The sequence below is a fragment of the Alnus glutinosa genome, chromosome 12, assembly GCF_958979055.1.
Source record: "Alnus glutinosa chromosome 12, dhAlnGlut1.1, whole genome shotgun sequence".
Lineage (NCBI taxonomy): Eukaryota > Viridiplantae > Streptophyta > Magnoliopsida > Fagales > Betulaceae > Alnus > Alnus glutinosa.
In genome coordinates this window covers 7,501-27,811 of record NC_084897.1, presented here as the reverse complement: position 1 = coordinate 27,811, position 20,311 = coordinate 7,501, and the positions used below count along the sequence as shown (strand labels likewise).

The window sequence follows — 20,311 nt, the reverse complement described above, 5'->3', positions numbered from 1 at the left end:
TATTGCAGCAAGCAATCGGCCGAAAATCTCCCATGAAAGATGGGTTTTTTTTCTTAGGCACCAAAGTAAGAATAGTAGAGTTAGATTCCTTTAAGAGTTTTCCAAATTGGAAGAACTCCTGAATAGCTGAAAACACATCCTCCCCTATAATCGACCAAGCTTTTTGGAAAAAACCTGCAGAAAACCCATTGGGGCCTGGAGCTTTATTTGGATTCATGGAAAACAAAACCTTATGGATTTCAGCTCTAGTGACCTCTGCACACATACCAGCAATGCAAGAAGCAGAAAATCTCTTCTGAAAGAGGTTAGCCATCCGATCAGCCTTGACTTGAGAAAAATCAAGGGAAGAACTCCCCAAGAGATTTTGATAGAATCCAGTAGCCATGTCTTTAATCTGCTGCATATCCCGAACACTATTACCATCAGCATCAGTCAACACTTTGATAAGATTAACCGAGTTTCTAATCTTCACAGAATTATGAAAAAATGCTGTGTTACCATCACCAAGGTTGAGCCACTTGTTCCTTGATTTTTGCTTATGGAAATTCTCTTCAGCAGCCGAGATAGAAACATAAAGGTGTAAACTCTCCCTCTCCTTCCTAAGACAATCAGCATTGCCCTTAGAAGACATAAAAGCAGATTGAGCATGAGCTAACTCTTGCCTAGCTTGCACCACCCTTTGACTAATACCACCAAAAACTACCAAATTTTTTATCTTTAAAAGACTCTACAGATTTAAGCTTAGCATACAACCTGTACATGGAATAGCCTTCCACATCAACTTGCCAGCCTTCCTTAACCCAATCCAAAAAGTTCTTATGCTCTGCCCAAAAATTAAAGAATTTGAAAGGCTTTGGGCCATAACTAACATAAGCTGCCATAGAAACCAGGGCAGGAGAATGATCAGACACTCCCCTCTCAAGGAATTCAACAGAGGAATTACCATATAACTGAATCCATGCACAGTTAGCCATAACCCTATCTAGCTTCTTAGAAACAAAATCATCTCCTGACTGTTTATTAGACACTCCCTTCCTCAAGTGAGGGGCAACAACTGGTGATTAAGAAATTTATAATTTTTTATATTTCTCATGTCAACTCAAAATAACATCATTATGCCCACACCACCAACAGCGGCAATAGTAGTGATCATAACAATTCAACTTCCATTTTTTTTCTATGATACGTAATGAAAGAATAACATTTCATAGCAATAATAACAAAATCTATCAATGATTGGAATGACAGCAAGAACATTTTGTTCTAAAGTATACAAAGCAGCTTGAAGGGGATTCAAGAATAAGTGCATCATCTTGCTTTTCCTAGACATCTTGGTGCCCCATTTATGGCCAATTTCCTCTTTTCTCTTTTCTGCCTTTTTTTAGGCAGTCCATTCTAAACAAAGCTTTGAGCTACACTAAAACAAAGATTTTTTTTGATAAGCATACACTAAAATAAAGAGTTGATAACTATTAGTGATAATTAAAATTTTCTGTATTATAACAACTCTGCCATTGGATCTAAGACATCTGTCACTGGGAATGACAACTCATGATTTTGTAGAATCAACTGGTTAGCATACTTGTTAAAACTGGTACCAAGGTCACTAATATGCAAGAGGTAAAACACTAACTACTTAACAGATCGATGATACTATTCTATATGGAGCAGACAAGTCTATTAGTTTTTTAAATTGTCAACACAACTCAACTAAACAGTAAACCCAACTAATTTGGGCGAATCATAAGATATGAAAAAAGTTTAATGCAGGCTGTCAACCTACCTTAATTGTTTGGGATTGGGATCAGCTATGCAGAAGATAAAGTATTACAAAGGAGGAGTTTTTGTGATTGCCAGAAAGCAAACTTATATTTTAGGTTTCTAATTTATTATTTATGAGTGAGGGTTCGTTTGGGTTTGCGATTTCAAAAAGTAAGATTTAAAAATAGCGATTTAAAAATGTGCGATTTGAAAAAGTAATTTTTTAAAAACGTAATTAACGGTTTGGCAAAATCGCAGTTTGACCTTTAAAATCGCAGATTAGCCTTTAAAATTCTGCGTTTTAAAAAAAGCACCCACTTGCCTGTGATTTGAAAATGCAGTTTTCTGCGTTTTCAAATCGCAATTTTTTAAAAATGCAATTCCCAAACGGTTTATTTTTTGCAATTTGATTTAAAATCGCACTTTTTGACTACGAAATCACAATCCCAAACGCACCCTAAATAACTCATATGAACTTTCAAAAGCTTTGATGTCTTTCAGTAATATTAATAGCCCCAAATATCAGTTAAACGTATAGTTCCATGTTTTGATGTTTTAACAATTCATATGGTATTGAGATAAATATTTAACGTCTGCAAAATGATTGTGGTTTCTTGAATTACCGCATGGGCCAAATATCAACTAAAGGATATGGCTATAAGCAAATATTTAGTGATAAATAGAGTCATGGTAACAAATGAATTTACCGGCTCCTCACGAAGGTTTATCCAAAGAACTTTAGCTTGCTTGCCATCTAATTGAGCCCCAATATGCTTAAGAACATTTCGAATTCCATCGATTTTTGGGATTGCGACACCATGAACATGTAATGAGTCGGCCTATTCATAGCAACCATAGATTAAAAAGGCAGAATAAAACTCAACAAAAATATGAACTAGAATAAAAATGTCTAAAAAATCATTTCAAATGCATTTGCAGATACAAGCACTCCACAATGCATATATAGATCACAGTTCGAGAATAAAATTTAGTCTTGTGTCCAGTGGAAGCCTTGTTATACAATGCAATATGACAATTGACATTAGTTTTATGATTCAAATAGAAAAAAGATACTTACCCCTTAAGGCTGAAAGTATATAAGAAATTCAAAAGGGATGGAATAAACAATTCTAGGAACATTCATCCAATAATACAATGATCTCTATAGGGGCACTTTTGTATACTTCCTGTGTACTAGAGTTGCGTCCCTCTGTGCTTTTTATTGAATTTTATTACTTATCAAAAAATACAATGATCTCTATAAATACATTTTTTACTTTATTTATTCATTTATTTATTTATTTTTATGAATGAGCTCTTTTACTAAAGTAAATTGAAAGTTTACAGCACTCCAGAAAATCTGGAAACCAGCTGCAAATCAGCAGCTAACCAACAAAAACTCCTTTACAAAGAAAAAAAAAACAAAACCTATATCCTCTGTTATCTACAACCACATTTTCTATACAATCAAAGAGAAAACAGACGCTATAAACTTTCTAAACTCCAAGAATACTATCCAGTAGACCCCAGTTCCCGCATAAGACTTCATTCTCTCTACCTTTTTGATATCAGCCTTTAGACACAACTCGCATTCTAATTTCCATCAAATCTTCTGAATGATCTTCTCTTCAGTTCATACATGGTTCCCATTTCTTATATTATTCCTCTCCCTCCACAGATTGTAAACTGAAGCACTTAGACAAAGTCTGAATAGCACTGCTTGCAATTCTTTTTTTTTTTTGATAAGTAAGTAGAGAATTTTATAAAAAGCGGACAAAGTCTGCTTGCAATTCTTTGCCTGTCCATTCTTTTACACCTCTATCAATTATATCTTCCCAGTCAATTGGAGGGTCATCTATTAAGCATTTACTTAAATTTGACAACCAGACCCTTTTGCTAAAGTTGCACTGAAAGAATAGGTGACTTCTCCCTTCAATGCACCTTCTACAAAAACCACAAAGAACATTACCACCATAACCCCATCTGAGTAATCTCTCCCCTTTTGTGAGGCTATCACGGGCTGCCAACCACAAGAAGAAGGCTTGTCTTGGAATTGCTAGAGAGAACCAGATTAATCTCCACCATGTTACTTGTGGCAACTTATACCGAATATGCTCCCATGTTTCAACACAATTGTAAATTCCCCTTGTTGAAATGCTCCAAGTAGGCTGGTCATTCTCACCAATACTTACCATAGGTAGTTGACTTTGAACTTTACCAAGAGCCTCAGATCTTGCAGGCTGCCAATACCATGTTTTATCTCTAAGAACACTGGACAGTTTTGCATTAAGCTGGCTGCCAGCATCATAGAGGACTCTATGCCCATATACTTCATAAAGAACCCCATCCGGGTTTTATAATTAAGTATCTAATTAGATACGCTCGAATAACCCATTCTCATAATTAGAATGTATATAACCTAACCCTATTCCGGCATGTCCTGGTATGGAATGAACTTATAATCATGGAATCAACTTGATCATCAAATTGGAGATTATAAGTTCATAACACTAGCCCATTCCCATTTTGGGCGGAACAAATATACTAATTCTTTAATTCCAATTACGTAAGAGGGATCTTGGACTAAGAAATAGATTCTATACGCTAAAAAAGGGTATCCCGAGCAATTTCAATAATCGGGTTCATTGATATTCCTGGTATCCTAGTATAGTAGATGCTATCACATATACAATCATACGCAATTCAATGGAGTTGTTTGATCTTAAACTAAAAGGGGATCTTCTTTAATTTCACACATGAGAGGGTATTTCTTAGTTTAGTCCAGTCATTAATAACTTGATTATTTTTAGATAATAGTTTTTTTTTTTTTTAATGACGATGAACTCCTCCAAGACAGTGCCACTTTGTGTATCCACACCTGTCAGGTAAATCTCGGATCTGTGTAAGGCGCCCCCTCCACACGGATCGGGTAATACTCCGGCTTCTCCAACAGGTTGGTCCCAAGGAATTGCTTGCACCCAAGGGGATTCGAACTTTAGACCTCATGGAACTACCACAAAGACCAATGCCCTTATCACTTGAGCCAACCCCTTGGGGAGTCCTATTGAAACCAAGAAATATAGACCAGCGTGCCGTCCACACCAAAATAAATGAAGTTTTCTGAAAAACCTACTAGTGGAGGAAGACCTCCTAAGGATAAGAGACATAGGGCGAAAGAGAGAGCCAAAAAAGAATCTTTCATATATAATCCGGCATAATCCCGAATGTCATCAAAATCGGTACATAGACCAAATGATAATATGCAAGAAAAAGTTCCTAGATTCAGGGAGCTTGCATATCCACCATTGAGTACAACTATTGGACCTTTTGCTTTTAGCTTTTAACTTTTTACGTAATAGGATTTTAAAATTAAGAAATATTGGTGAGGTTAAAAGTAACGAGGATAGATAAACTGAACGAAGCACAATTTGGTCTCAAAATGCAATTTGCATGGTCATAGAAATTGGTGCAAACCTCCGACATAAGAGTAATGGAAGTTTTTTAGGGTAAATCGGTAGGCAAACGAGCGACTAGCAAATTACATTTAGCATGCAGGAGCATAACAATAAGTAGCAATTTAAAAAAAAAAACAAAAAACACTGTTCCAACTTGTTGGCCACCAAACAAAAACACCGTTTCCGACAAGGGAAATGCAGGATAGAGTGAAATTAATAAGATGAACAATAGGTATGTAAGTTGGGGGATGAACAATTCATATAAAAAAAAAAAAAGGTTTCTCGCAATGAATCTAATGAAGAAATGAAAAAAAAAACAATAAGCAAGATAAGGGGGGAGCAAAAAGATATCGAAGAAAAGGTAGCATCGAAGGGGGGGGGGGGGGGAGGAAAATGGGAAAGAAAAGAAGAAGAGGGAAAAACCTGACGGTAATTGGGAGCACCATCGATCTGGGGAGACAAACGTTTGTTCTGGCAGCCAGGGAAATGGTCGCTCTTGAGAATGGTCTTCTTACCCAGTACTGATCCCCCTCTCAGCTTCATCACCTGTTCCGGCTCCTTTGGTATCGACATTCTTTTGACACACGAACACAACCCGCTCCAAAATGCGGGACAACTGTGGTACAGAAGATGATGCCCCCCCACCCGCTGGCCGCTGCTACTAAGCCCGCTGCTACTAGCCTACTACTAATGAAAATCTAATTAGGACACAAATCTAACTTGGGCTCTAAACAAGAAAGAAGATATTCGAAAGAAAGAAAGGAAATCTAATTTGAGAAGCGAGAGAGACGGATAAGAGGCAATCCTGCTACTTATCACCTATATCATATACTATTTCTTTACTTGGTAGAAATGGGGGAAAAAATGCATATGCCTGTGTGAATACGCAATTTTGAGTTGGGAGGGCTTTTTGTTTTTCTTCTACTCTCTATGTATAATGTGCGGGCAGAGAGTCCACACTACCCAGCCCAGTAACAAGACGGAACCATCCTTCCGCCGAGTCCCAACATTCACAACGTGAAACGTGTATACATATGGAGTAAATTTTTTATTTCCTGATTCTCCCAAAAAAACGCGTCTGGTATGAATATTCTTTCCACTGGCTCTGGATACCCAACCGCCCGTCACCAGCAGCCACCTACCCTTACTCTTGGATAATCTTCTGCCCGGAAAATACCCGCCACAAATTTATTCCTTTTTGCTTCTTTTTTCTTTTTTTCTATGCAACACACCACAGAAGACTTCTGAATTAAAAAGAAAAAAAAAATCGCGTAAAAGTTACAAACAAACACGTGCAAAATATGCTGTTTCTGCTTCTATTGCAATGATTAATCAAATAAGAACGTGGCAGTGTCTTGTTCAGGGTTCAGCCAGTAGATCTGTGGATGGTTGGTCTGAAAAACTGCATGCAAAAATTGCAAAAGCATAAGGACATGTTCCATTTGTTTATCCTTTTTTATTTTAACAAATATTTTAAGGTGGCGTAAAAATAAAAATAATTTTAGTGCAATATTTTGTGTTTTAAATTGTTTGTTAATATTTTATTTTTAAAATAAAAAAAATATTTTAACAAACAAAGCTAAAAAATAAATAAAAAATACAAAGTAATTACAAAAAAAAAAAAAAAAAAAAAATCCAACAATACATATTTCATTCTTCAAATAAATCAATATCAACAAAAGTAGCATACAACATTTTAACTTCTTGTGCATTCATGTGTCCTGTTTAAGGACCTATGATGAAACCCTAGGTCTCATTTCGCTCATGTCCTCATACCTAACCTTAAAAAGAGTGAGAGGGTAACTCTCGAGAAATTCATCTTCAAGAAAGATAACATTTTTAGCTCGATCCCGTTCCTATAATGATATTTGCCTTTTATTTTATCTATAAACTACTATTTTCATGAGTTAATATGAATATCGTAGATTTAAAACATTTGAGTTTACTAATCAACAAACAGACAAAAAAAAAACTCGGCAATCCCTACAACAATAGAAAGAGGAGGATATTTCCCGCTGACAATAGGAATTCGAGCGGAGGGGGGAGGATCAATGGGTATACGATCAAAAAAAGATCTAGTAGTAGTCCAATGTACCGCAATGCGGGCACCAAAATTTGCACTTCTATCAACATTTCTAGCATTTCAAGAGGAAGAGGTTGGGATGGCGTTAACAGTATCGGAGATAATAGAAGAGATCCGCCAATCTTGAACAATTTTGAGATTTTAAAGAGCCAAAATAACCACTTGAAAATCACATTCCGTGAAAAAAAAAATAAAAATAAAAAAATTCACATTCCAAAACAAACCACCAAAGATTGAGGGACAAAACCAAAAACTCAACTAGCCAAGCGACTATGGATTCTCCAAAGTTTGACGAACACAGAGAAGAGATTTGGAAAACCAATTAATGATGTGTCCCTTATGATTTCAATAGATAGCTGCATGTGCTGAGAAAGGCTCCCGAAATAGCTGTATGAACTTACTTTCTTCTTTACCAAACTTAATTCACCAATTTGCATGAACCGGTTCTCAGCAATTTTATCCGGTTCCATCATTTTAGCTCCAACCGGTTCTTTGAATTTTGGAGCAACAACACGATGAACATCGCTTGACTGAGGATTGTATGAATTACTGGAATTCCCCTCTGATTTCATGCCTCCCAAACGAACTATTTCTACTTTACTGTAATGAATGTTTTTAGCCCTGAACTCAGGTCCATATTTCCTCTTGAAGAGATGATCTTGTGTATCTGGTCAATTAGAAACAGAGTGCCCTAAACGTCCACATCCGTAGCAAAAATCTGATAATCTTTCACACTTGAATTGCACCCACACTGGTTCCTTTCCATCTCTATTTTGCAGAAACCCTGGAATGAGAAGCTGAAGGAGATTGATTTCAACTTTAATCCTCAAACATTTACTAAAATGAACCCCTTTCCTTTCTACATCGTCAATTTCCAAGAGCTTCCCCATTTTAACTCTTTTTCTTTTTTTTTTTTGGCATTCTAGGTTGTCTTGAACTGCAGTGGGAGACCATGGACCTGATCTCAACAGGCTCCGGCCATAGATAATCTGAAGACTCCTTGAATGTAGCTTCTGGATCCCATGGTTTGAGGAACAAAGGATTTCCTTTTATATTTCCATGAGACATGATGGAGGACTTCCTCTTGGTCCAAAAAACTAGAGAATATGAAGAGATAGGTATTAGGCTCAATATCCTCGATAGCAAAGGAAGGGATGAAATTCCATACATGTTGAAGAGTAGCTTTAAGTGTAGCTTTCAGAATATTTTTTAGAGAAATAATTTTCCCCACCAAGGTAGGATTAGAAGAGGATATGCGGCCAGGATCAACAGGTTGAAGCTCTGGCGTGTTTCCATTCCAGTTTAAAGCCTCAGTTTGTCTGATGATGGTATCAATCTCAGAAGTTTGATGAGCCATGTAAGAGAGAAACTAAAGAAAGGAGAACAAAAGAAGAAGAAACAGAGGGAAGATAGATAGAAAAGGATAGAAGGTAGAGAGGGAAATCCCGAAAGGAAGAGAACTAGAGGGGAACACAAGGTTCTGGAAAAAAGGGTGTCCTGGTCTGCTAAGAGAAGCTTTTGGCCATTTACAATTGAAACCTTAAAAAAAATAATAATAAAATAATAATAATAATAATAATAATAATAAGCAAAAACAAAAACAAACAAACAAACTACTACCAGGGTAGTTTTTGCAGCTCAGTTATACATGGATTTTGCTAATATCGTGAATGCATCAATAGAACAGTATCTCTGTGTATCGATTATTCAATGCCCCAGTCTCAATAAAATTACTTGCACAAATCAATTATAGCCTTCACACCCAATCAGCATCTAATTGGTATCAGTTTGATGCTTTGATGGCATAATTAATCCATGTTTTAACACTTCCAGCTCCCCCAACGGTCATAAATAAAAGTTCTGATGGGAAGAATAACCTGATTATGATCCCCTGTTATTAAGCCAGAATTTGGCAGCCTAAGAGAGGGGTTTGTGAAACCTACCTGCCCCGGACAGGCTAAGATGCAGGACCTACTTGCCCGGAACAAACCAGCAACCACATCCTAAGATGTGGAATCCAACTGTCCACACAGCTTAATAACAGGGGATCCTCATCTAGAGTAACCTATTGTCAGACTGAAACATCTGCAACACCATCCACAGTTGCAACTTCTCTTAAAAGATTTTTGGATGAAGGCAAACCAGCAACCACGTCCTCTTCAATACCACACTCGTTCATCCCTCTTCTGATCATGAAATAACCATCCTGCCATCAAAATCAGTTAGTAATTGAAATTTTGTGAAGGCATACTTTTGAGGTGGATAACAATCTCATGAAAACGTACATCACCCCAGCTTCTATTCCACTGATTCGCAAGAAGCTGGAACAGAGAAAAGTAAAAATCAGCATATGATCTTCACAAATCTTGTAGCTACGAAATTTAAATGTTATAACTAGAAAATATCAACATACCCAATAGTCCTCTCCGGAAGCAGTTGCCCCCCATCCAATTAGCTTAACGGCATGACCTCCCATTACATCACCTGCAACGTGTTTGTAAACTCCAGATTTGTAATGAGCAAAATCCTGTAAAATGGTGGGAAAAAACAAAAACCTTACAATGTTAAGATAAGTATATTCTCTAATAGATAAATGACAAAAAAAAAGAAGTCATTTTCTTGCAACTGGTTGTAAAATGCAAAAACACTGAAAGAACAAAGGTTATGGCTAGATAATCTTTTACTGAATTTGTTGAAAGAATAATAATGATCAAATAAGTACATTATCTAACAGCAAAATAATAGAAATGTCTCTTGCAACTGGTTGTAAAAATGCAAACAATTGAAAAAACAAGGGTACTAGCTAGATTAACCTTACTCATTTTGTTAGAGGCAGTCCAAATAAAGAATGAAATGCACAAGTGTGGGAAAGGATTTGAAATCTTTTTTTATTTTTAGTTTCATCTTTTTGTTTAAGGGCAGATGGCTAGATGGCTCAGGTGCCATGTTCTATAAAGCACTCCAGCTTAAGAGGTAGATGAACTGGGTCAGGAAGGAGTTCCATTCTGGAACCAATCCGCCAGTGAAAAGAGTACTTGGGCTGGATAGGCAGGAGCAACAGGAACTAACTGCTAACTAGCCTTCAAGATTCCCGTGGTTCTAACAACCAGCTGAACCCTACAGGCCCAGCATGTTACTAATATGCAGAGACAGGCAGTTTGCATCACACAACTGACAGATGAGAGTAGAGCCCAACTAAATCAAACTGACATATAAGGGACCTTAAATACGCAACACTGGGATTTTCCAAGATCTACCTTCAACAAGCCATACTTTGGGATGCCGGCCAAACAGATGACAGAGGCCAAACAGCTTAAGTGGGCTTATAATGGTAATATGGAACGCATGATGAAGCCACAGAAAAGATAAGGTCTGCTTGAGAGATGTGTATTCTCAGTGGAAGGAGTTCTGCCATGGTACATTTGAGAGTGGCTTGGCCAGCCCACATTTGTGCGTACCTCCTATGCACTCTTCTCATTTGCATCATTAATTGTTAACTTTGATCACAGTCAACCATATGGATAAGAGGTGTGGAAATAAAAATTTCTGTTTGCTTTGATTCAGTTCTAGTTATGTCTTGATACTGTCACTTTTTTTTTTGGTCTAATAGAATTCTCCTGTTATACTTTTCACGAAAAATAAAAATCATCTTATTATCACACTAAAAAGAAGAAAAGATAGAAGTAACAATGTTAAAAATCATGCCGACAGAAGTTCCAGCATATTCAAGTACAAAGTATGAATCAAGAACTAATCTTTTACCTCATAAACAGTGAAGGAGACCTCAACTGGTCCATTCTTATAAACTTCTGCCATAATACTGTAGGGATCAGAGTTGATTCTATATGCACTAACACCATAGTGCTTTGAATCCCTCCATAGCTGGTTCTTATCTACACACTTCCTTACGCAGTTGGGAGTAGGATATGCAGGCTCACAGCCAGGGTGGGAACAGCCAATATCGTCAAAGTATGGGTCACACTGCCAGGCAGAAATTTTTTCATTAGGCATACAACCACAAGGATCCAACACCAGTGGAACAAAGAAACTTGGTCAGGCAAAATTCCACATGAAACAAACTTAAGCACACGCGCGCGCACGCAGAGAGCCTACAGAATCATGGTAAGAAACAGAAGCACAAAACTTGTTACCTCTTCAGTTACAACACCGTGGTGGACAAAGTATCGCCAAGCATAAATTGGATACCCCCCATCACAACCACTTCCACACATAAACCCACAGCATGCTAATAGATCATTGACAGATAGAGATATATTCTGCAGTAAACACATATAGAAATTTACCCCAAAAAAAGTATACCATATTGAAATATCAAAACAAGGGTATCATATATATCTAATGGAGAAGAGAAAGTCAAGCTGTTTCCAATAAGAATTTCAATCACCATGCCAAAATGGATGCAAAAACGATCTGTTAGTGATTCAACAGCACCAAACGCCCAACAAGAACCACAGTGACCCTGAAACATAAAAACCCAACAGTTTTGAAAATTTTCAGAATTCATTTATATAAGAAGATATAACTGTGCAATAAATAAAAACAGAATTACCTGATCTTTCATAGTGAAATTTGGTCCAACATTTGACATATAAGAAAAGGAAACCATCAGGATTTCTGAAAGAATCTCTTGATGACAAAATACTAGAACCAACAAAGTAACTAACCTAGAATTCTTCCAATTGTGCTACATTGTGGCCAAGCAATTCTCGCATCAAAACTACTTGGCAATTTAAAGGATTTTGGATGAGTTATAAGAGGGGTATTCCACAAATCCTTTCGAGGTGTTGGTTTGACTCCAAGAAGGTACTTAAATTGCCCAACCTGTGCAGAAGAAGGAACATTAGCAAGTAGAAAGCATATGCAAAAAATAAATTTGCATGTGTCATCATATAAAAGAAAGTGGAAAAAAATCTTAAAAATTAAAAACAAAAACGTTCCTGACAGTTAAAGACTCACAGTATAATTAGAGAATTGAGGATTCATGGCAGCTTCCCATCCAGCCTTAGGGTCCTCGTTTATCTGTTTAACTATTGACTCCTGCAATTGCCATATGAGAGCCAAAACTTAATCATTGTGAATTCCACCCAAAGCAAATAGAGTGGTACTTATTTACAAATAACTTGGTAAGTAGGCAGCTAGTTTATTTTGATAAGCTCCCAGACAAACCTCTGAATATCTGTTCCAAGGACATTGGCAATCGTAAATATTTCCATTAATATGGTAACAAAATGTTTATTACTTACCCCAGAGAGAGAGAGAGAGAGAGAGAGAGAGAGAGCACCTGAAGAATACGAGAGTTAAGTTTGATACTGGGAACCGGTTTGACTGCAATGACCTGTAGATAACATGGCTAAGATGTTCACCTAGTGATTTCAAAACTTCAAACATAAAGAAAAAGAAAATCATGTGAAAGCATAACTGCTGATGATAGACTTGGATAAATACAACATGGCATGCTAGAATGTCCCATTCCAACTCTACATGTCAGCTCTTAAAGAAGCTATCTCAGAGATACCAGAATACACAGGAGCGGAACTAGAATTTGAGGTTTGGGGGTAAAAATTTGATTTTAAAAGAAGTATAGGTATGCCCTGCACCCTGGGCAGCCCAAGGACCTGCTCGGGTACCCCGAGACCTACAACCCCTCTCTCATTCCTTACATGAATTCCAGAGAATTTGGGCAGGGAATTCCAGGGAATTGGATCCGTTCCACATGCCATAGTAACAAGTGTTTTCGTGACTTAGCCGTCTCATAAAATCAAATCCCATTATTCCCGTGGTTTGTACTGTGAGGTTACTTATGATGCCCGTTTCAACCATTAGCTTGCTCCTCTTTCTAGTTGAAGTGTTGTTGTGTAATAATTGGCATTTTAGTATATGTACAGAAAACTACATAAAGAATTTGCACCACTTCTTCTCCCAGTTGCAGATTATTATAATTCACAACAAATACCCATCAGAAAATAACTTCCCAGAAAATAAATTGTTCAGTCAGGGGTCATGAACACGAACTTCGATCATTCTGTTTAAATTTACATCACTCGGTGAAAAGGGGCATAACATCAAGCCTCGTTTTAAGCTCATACGATAATACAATTAACAATATAAAAGGATTGATCACAAAAGTAAAATTGGTGTCATATGAAGAAATTTATATAAGCATACGAGTCGGGTAGTCACGAAAACACAAGTTCTTCGCACCCCGCCCCCTTCTTAAAAAAAAAAAAAAAAGGTTCAATCCTCTGGCGACGACACCTCAGAAAGCAGAGTTCACTAATTCAAAATTTCAAATCTACCTTCTCCTTCCCTTGGCCAAAAAAATTACTTAATAAAGAAAATTAAAATAATAATAATAATAATAATAAATAAAATAAAATAAAATAAAAAAGAGAGGAAAGAAACGGAAGAAACTTGACCAACGATGCAGAGTGAGTCTCCCCTCTGCAGAAAATCATAAGATCATCCGCAAAATACAAGTGGGTGATTCTAGAAGATTCTCCCTTATTAGGCTTCGAACAGTCTAAAAAGAGAAGGGTTGCAGGATCCACATGCTCTAGGTCCCGCAGCCTTGGAGCAGGTGAACCCTTCTGTTATAAAGTCCAAAATTGTGTAAAATTCGGACAGGCCAATAAACATAATGGTTTCCAAAATTCTGTAAAATTTGGACAACCTAATAAATAGAATGGTTTCCATCCCAGGAAGTAGACCCACTTACTCAGACCAGATGAATCCCATAATTTCTTTAAAATTCGGACAGCCTAATAACTAAATTCTCATGCATAATAGGGAATCCTCAACGTACTGATTCAGTTTACTCGAAATCGGTCCGCTCGACAAGTTCTATAAAACATAATAAGAGGATATGGGATCAAAAACTACGAGAAAGGGGGAGAAGAGTAAGAGAAAGGAGTTGAGCGTACGTACCTGGGGATGGAAGCCGGAAATGGCCACCAAAACTAATAAAGAAGACACCAAATACGACATCGTTGTAGCCACTGCCCAGCCTTTCGTCGATCGAGGTTGAAGAATGAGACGAGAAGGTGAGCTTGCGGTCGCGGGTGCCAAACGACCAAATCGGTTGCTTCTGTGTTAGGACTTGAAGAAGAAAACGACAAAATGACCAATAATTGTTGTTAAAATATTAAAAAAAATGAAAATGAGCCGATAAGGCGCGCTTGCACACAATTCGAGGAGTGTGGGCGGCCACTTATTTTCTCTTTCTTTGCTGGAATTTTAGTGGTGCGTAAATGAGAGCCGGTTTTGATTATTGGCTAAAATCGATAACCAGCTTTTAGGGTCTCCGATTATTAGGAATTAGCAACCAGCTCCGGTAACCGGGTAGGTTAATTGGCAGTTATCCGGCTATCCTAGGTGGTACCCAATTATTCGGGGTAACTCCGTTTTTAAACTTGCCTTTCCTTTTAACTCTGTTTTTTCCCCCACAAATAATAAATTGCCGAGCTCAAACTAAGCATAAATCAACCAAAAATAATATCCAAAAAATTAAACATAATCAACTAATAAAAAACACCACAATCGGCTATATATACATAAAATTCCAGCATAAATCAACCAAAAACTAAAAAAATTTCAAACTACATAAATAATCAAAAATATGCACAAGCCCTAACATTCACGAATCGAAAGAAATGGTGTTAGTATTTTGGCTTCATTCTGTGTTTAGACAAAATCACTTGTGTGTAACGATGCTCCACATGGATTCTACTATTCAGAAATGCTTCAGAGTCAGAAGATTTTTAGTTCCCTGTCAGCCGTCCGGACGATCGAGCCATCTCGTCCGGACGACCATTTGTCACTGTACCATCCGTCTGAACGACGTGCCATACCGTCAGGACTTCAGACAGACCAAGCATCATCCTTCCGGACGACGTGTCTCTCCGTCCGAACCCTCCACTGTGTCGAGAAGGTTCTATCCAGCTTGCATCCGTCTGGACATTTCAACAGCATGTCCGGACGCCTCTCAGTACTCGATTAGTTTCAGATTTCTTTCCAAGTTCCAAGAAAGGGAAGATCGATCAACCGTCCGGACGATGTGGTATCCCGTCCGGACGCACGTCTCCTTAAGGCAAGAATCGCAATTCAAATATCACTGTTCAGACGTCTGACAGCTGTGGTCCGGACGCGTGTTCATCAAAGAAAGAAATTGCCGATTCGACTTCAACCGTCCGGACGACTGCCTATCATGGTCCGGACACGCGCATTGCAGATATGAAAATTGTGTGTTGAAGAATAGCCATCCGGACGCTCATCCCCCATGGTCCGGACGCGAGAAGCCTTATAAGGAAATTACTTGCAGTGGATGTGCGACTGTCCGGACGATGTGCCATCCCGTTCGGACGAGACTATTAAATAGGAAAGATTTTCCTGCGAAATTTTCGGAAAATCTTGTCGCACAGTTGTCTGTCCGGACGGCCCATGTCCACCGTCCGGACGGCGTCCAGGTATATTTTGCCTAACACTCATTTGAGCCCCCAGCCTATAAATAAAGGCTATTGAACATTGAGAACTACAAGAATTCGGTATTGAATTCCACAACTGCTCAGAGACGTGATATTTCTTCTGAAGCCCTATCAAGTGTGCTGTTGCTGTGCTACAACTGAAGTCTATCTTAGAGATCGGCTCTAAGATAAAGGATTCCATTGAAGACCCCTTCAGATAGGAGAACCTGGTTGGGAAGCGTTCGTGTTGGGTTGACCACAATTTGGCCAGTATGGCTGGATTCCAGCCAGATTCGTTGGAATCCAGCTGCTCTATGCCAGATTCCATCCAGTTGGCTGGAATCCAACACTAATAGCCAGATTCCGGCCACATTCGCTGGAATTCGGTCAACCTAGATTTCGACGAATTTGGTTGGAATCCGACTGTATTATGTCGGAATCCGGCACAAATGGCCGTTGGTGATTTTTCACCGTTGTGTGTGTGTGTGTGTTTTTTTTTTTTTTTGCTTTTTTTTTTTTTTTGCTTTTTTGTTTGTACGAGCCAAACACCGGAAAATATTTTTAGGAAAATTATTTTTTCTGAAAATGATTTCATCGAAAATATTTTACGACGGAAAACATTTTAAGTCGAAACAAACGGAGCATTAACTTGAAATGGAGAATAATTATTTCTAGGTTAAAATTTTGTTTTATTATCTCTAATGGTGTATATGTTGTCACCTCATTTAAGCATCTTAAGTGGTGTCCTACTATATACACCGTTATATGTGGTAAAACAAATATTGAGTACAAAATGACTTCTTTCCATTTGAGTCAAAATAGATAGAGATTTGAGATGGCTATTGGGTAAGAAAAACTAAGATATGAATGCCTTTTTCTATTAAACAAATACAAAATATGACAATTCTTAATAAATATTTCCGAGACCAAAAATAAAAAAATAAAAAATAATAATAATAATCTCAACCACCAAAAACCGAAAATGAAACTTATCTCAACTACCAAAAACCGAAGGAATTGGAGCGACGAAAACCTAAAACTGCTATATCAGCCAATTTATTTACGCCCGAACACAAACTCACGTTCAATTGCGTTTTGTGTGGTTCGTTAGTGAATCGGATTTTCGAGGACCAAAAAGCAGTTTTATTCCTATCTTTCAGTCTTCCAATATTCAAAATTTTTAGGACATTGTGATTTTATTTCGTTTGATGAAAAAAACTGCTATATCAACCAATTTATTTACCCAAAAAAAAAAACTCACGTTCAATTGCGTTTTGTGTGGTTCGTTAGTGAATTGGACTTTCAGGGACCAAAAAGCAGTTTTATTCCGAGATTTCCATCTTCCAATATTTCAAATTCTTAGGACGTTGTGATTTTATTTCGTTTGAGGAAAAAAACTGCTATATCAGCTAATTTATTTACGCCCAAATAAAAACTCACGTTCATTTGCATTTTGTGTGGTTCATTAGTAAATCGGATTTTCAGGGTCCAAAAAGAAGTTTAACTCCTAGATTTCCATCTTCCAATATTTCAAATTCTTAGGACGTTGTGATTTTATTTCGTTTAAGGAAAAAAACTGCTATATCAGCCAATTTATTTGCGCCCAAATAGAAACTCACGTTCATTTGCGTTTTGTGTGGTTCGTTAGTGAATCGGATTTTCGGGGACCAAAAACAGTTTTATTCCGAGATTTTCGTCTTCAAATATTCCAAATTCTTAGAATGTTGTGATTTTATTTCGTTTGATAAAAAAACTGCTTTATCAGCCAATTTATTTACCTACAAACAAAAACTCACGTTCAATTGCGTTTTGTGTGGTTCGTTACTAAATCGGACTTTCGGGGACCAAAAAGCAGATTTATTTCGAGATTTCCGTCTTCCAATGTTCCAAATTCTTAAGACGTTGTGATTTTTTTTTTTTCGTTTGAGGAAAAAAACAGCTATATCAGCCAATTTATTTATGCCCAAATAAAAACTCACGTTCATTTGCGTTTTGTGTGGTTTGTTAGTAAATCGGATTTTCAAGGACCAAAAAGCAGTTTTATTCCTATATTTCCGTCTTCCAATATTCCAAATTTTTAGGACGTTGTGATTTTATTTCGATTGAGGAAAAAAACTGCTACATCAGCCAATTTATTTACGCCCAAATAAAAACACACGTTCAATTGCGTTTTGTGTGGTTCGTTAGTGAATCGGACTTTTAGGGACCAAAAAACAGTTTTGTTCAGAGATTTCCGTCTTCCAATATTTCAAATTCTTAGGACGTTGTGATTTTATTTCGTTTGAGGAAAAAAACTGCTATATCAGCCAATTTATTTACGCCCAAATAAAAACTCAAAATAAATTGGCTGAATTTAATAGGGTTTAGGATTTTGTTTAGAGTTTAGGGTTTAGGGTTTTAGGGTTTAGGGTTTAGGGTTTTAGGGTTTAGGGTTTAAGGGTTTAAGGGTTTAGGGTTAAGGGTTTAGGGTTTAGGGTTAAGGGTTTAGGGTTTAGGGGTTAGGGTTTAGGGTTTAGGGTTTAGGGTTTAGGGTTTAGGGCTTAGGGTTTAGGGTTTAGGGTTTAGGGGTTTAGGGTTTAGGGTTTAGGGTTTAGGGTTTAGGGTTTAGGGTTAAGGGTTTAGGGTTAAGGTTTTAGGGTTTAGGGTTTAGGGTTAAGGGTTAAGGGTTTAGGGTTTGGGGTTAAGGGTTTAGGGTTAAGGGTTTTAGGGTTTAGGGTTTAGGGTTAAGGGTTTAGGGTTTAGGGTTTAGGGTTAAGGGTTTAGGGTTAAGGGTTTAGGGTTTAGGGTTTAGGGTTAAGGGTTTAGGGTTAAGGGTTAGGGTTTAGGGTTTAGGGTTTAGGGTTAAGGGTTAAGGGTTTAGGGTTTAGGGTTAGGGTTTAGGGTTTAGGGTTTAGGGTTAAGGGTTAAGGGTTAAGGGTTAAGGGTTTAGGGTTTAGGGTTTAGGGTTTAGGGTTTAGGGTTAAGGGTTTCGGGTTTAGGGTTTCGGGTTTAGGGTTTAGGGTTTAGGGTTTAGGGTTTAGGGTTTAGGGTTTAGGGTTTAGGGTTTAGGGTTTAGGGTTTAGGGTTTAGGGTTTGGGGTTTGGGGTTTAGGGTTTGGGGTTTAGGGTTTGGGGTTTGGGGTTTAGGGTTTAGGGTTTGGGGTTTAGGGTTTGGGGTTTGGGGTTTAGGGTTTAGGGTTTAGGGTTTAGGGTTTAGGGTTTAGGGTTTAGGGTTTAGGGTTTAGGGTTTAGGGTTTAGGGTTTAGGGTTTAGGGTTTAGGGTTTAGGGTTTAGGGTTTAGGGTTTAGGGTTTAGGGTTTAGGGTTTAGGGTTTAGGGTTTAGGGTTTAGGGTTTAGGGTTTAGGGTTTAGGGTTTAGGGTTTAGGGTTTAGGGTTTAGGGTTTAGGGTTTAGGGTTTAGGGTTTAGGGTTTAGGGTTTAGGGTTTAGGGTTTAGGGTTTAGGGTTTAGGGTTTAGGGTTTAGGGTTTAGGGTTTAGGGTTTAGGGTTTAGGGTTTAGGGTTTAGGGTTTAGGGTTTAGGGTTTAGGGTTTAGGGTTTAGGGTTTAGGGTTTAGGGTTTAGGGTTTAGGGTTTAGGGTTTAGGGTTTAGGGTTTAGGGTTTAGGGTTTAGGGTTTAGGGTTTAGGGTTTAGGGTTTAGGGTTTAGGGTTTAGGGTTTAGGGTTTAGGGTTTAGGGTTTAGGGTTTAGGGTTTAGGGTTTAGGGTTTAGGGTTTAGGGTTTAGGGTTTAGGGTTTAGGGTTTAGGGTTTAGGGTTTAGGGTTTAGGGTTTAGGGTTTAGGGTTTAGGGTTTAGGGTTTAGGGTTTAGGGTTTAGGGTTTAGGGTTTAGGGTTTAGGGTTTAGGGTTTAGGGTTTAGGGTTTAGGGTTTAGGGTTTAGGGTTTAGGGTTTAGGGTTTAGGGTTTAGGGTTTAGGGTTTAGGGTTTAGGGTTTAGGGTTTAGGGTTTAGGGTTTAGGGTTTAGGGTTTAGGGTTTAGGGTTTAGGGTTTAGGGTTTAGGGTTTAGGGTTTAGGGTTTAGGGTTTAGGGTTTAGGGTTTAGGGTTTAGGGTTTAGGGTTTAGGGTTTAGGGTTTAGGGTTTAGGGTTTAGGGTTTAGGGTTTAGGGTTTAGGGTTTAGGGTTTAGGGTTTAGGGTTTAGGGTTTAGGGTTTAGGGTTTAGGGTTTAGGGTTTAGGGTTTAGGGTTTAGGGTTTAGGGTTTAGGGTTTAGGGTTTAGGGTTTAGGGTTTAGGGTTTAGGGTTTAGGGTTTAGGGTTTAGGGTTTAGGGTTTAGGGTTTAGGGTTTAGGGTTTAGGGTTTAGGGTTTAGGGTTTAGGGTTTAGGGTTTAGGGTTTAGGGTTTAGGGTTTAGGGTTTAGGGTTTAGGGTTTAGGGTTTAGGGTTTAGGGTTTAGGGTTTAGGGTTTAGGGTTTAGGGTTTAGGGTTTAGGGTTTAGGGTTTAGGGTTTAGGGTTTAGGGTTTAGGGTTTAGGGTTTAGGGTTTAGGGTTTAGGGTTTAGGGTTTAGGGTTTAGGGTTTAGGGTTTAGGGTTTAGGGTTTAG

The 20,311-nt window shown here is 38.0% G+C and overlaps 2 protein-coding genes across 3 annotated transcripts in view; both read right to left on the bottom strand.

Annotated features, from left to right (window-relative positions):
* Positions 1 to 6,436, bottom strand: part of LOC133852491 (uncharacterized) — a 36,566-nt gene extending 30,130 nt beyond the window's left edge. Inside the window, exons 1-2 of one of the 2 annotated variants that reach the window (XR_009895952.1) lie at positions 5,640 to 6,436; positions 2,469 to 2,600 (exon numbers count right to left, since the gene is read on the bottom strand). Coding sequence is in view for 1 of the 2 variants with exons in the window: in XM_062289256.1 (XP_062145240.1) it covers positions 2,469 to 2,600; positions 5,640 to 5,789 (282 nt within the window). In the remaining variant the exon portion in view is untranslated. The remainder of the gene's footprint in view (positions 1 to 2,468; positions 2,601 to 5,639) is intronic. The other variant, XM_062289256.1, reaches the window with a different exon arrangement.
* Positions 6,437 to 8,896: 2,460 nt separating this feature from the next.
* LOC133851480 (cathepsin B-like protease 3) lies at positions 8,897 to 14,422 on the bottom strand. Its single transcript, XM_062287917.1, is given in 10 exon segments — positions 8,897 to 9,505; positions 9,585 to 9,620; positions 9,713 to 9,826; positions 11,062 to 11,280; positions 11,451 to 11,576; positions 11,705 to 11,800; positions 11,953 to 12,141; positions 12,277 to 12,357; positions 12,602 to 12,655; positions 14,245 to 14,422. Coding segments are annotated over 10 exon segments (1,110 nt in total). The 5' UTR covers positions 14,305 to 14,422; the 3' UTR covers positions 8,897 to 9,370.
* Positions 14,423 to 20,311: the final 5,889 nt, after the last annotated feature.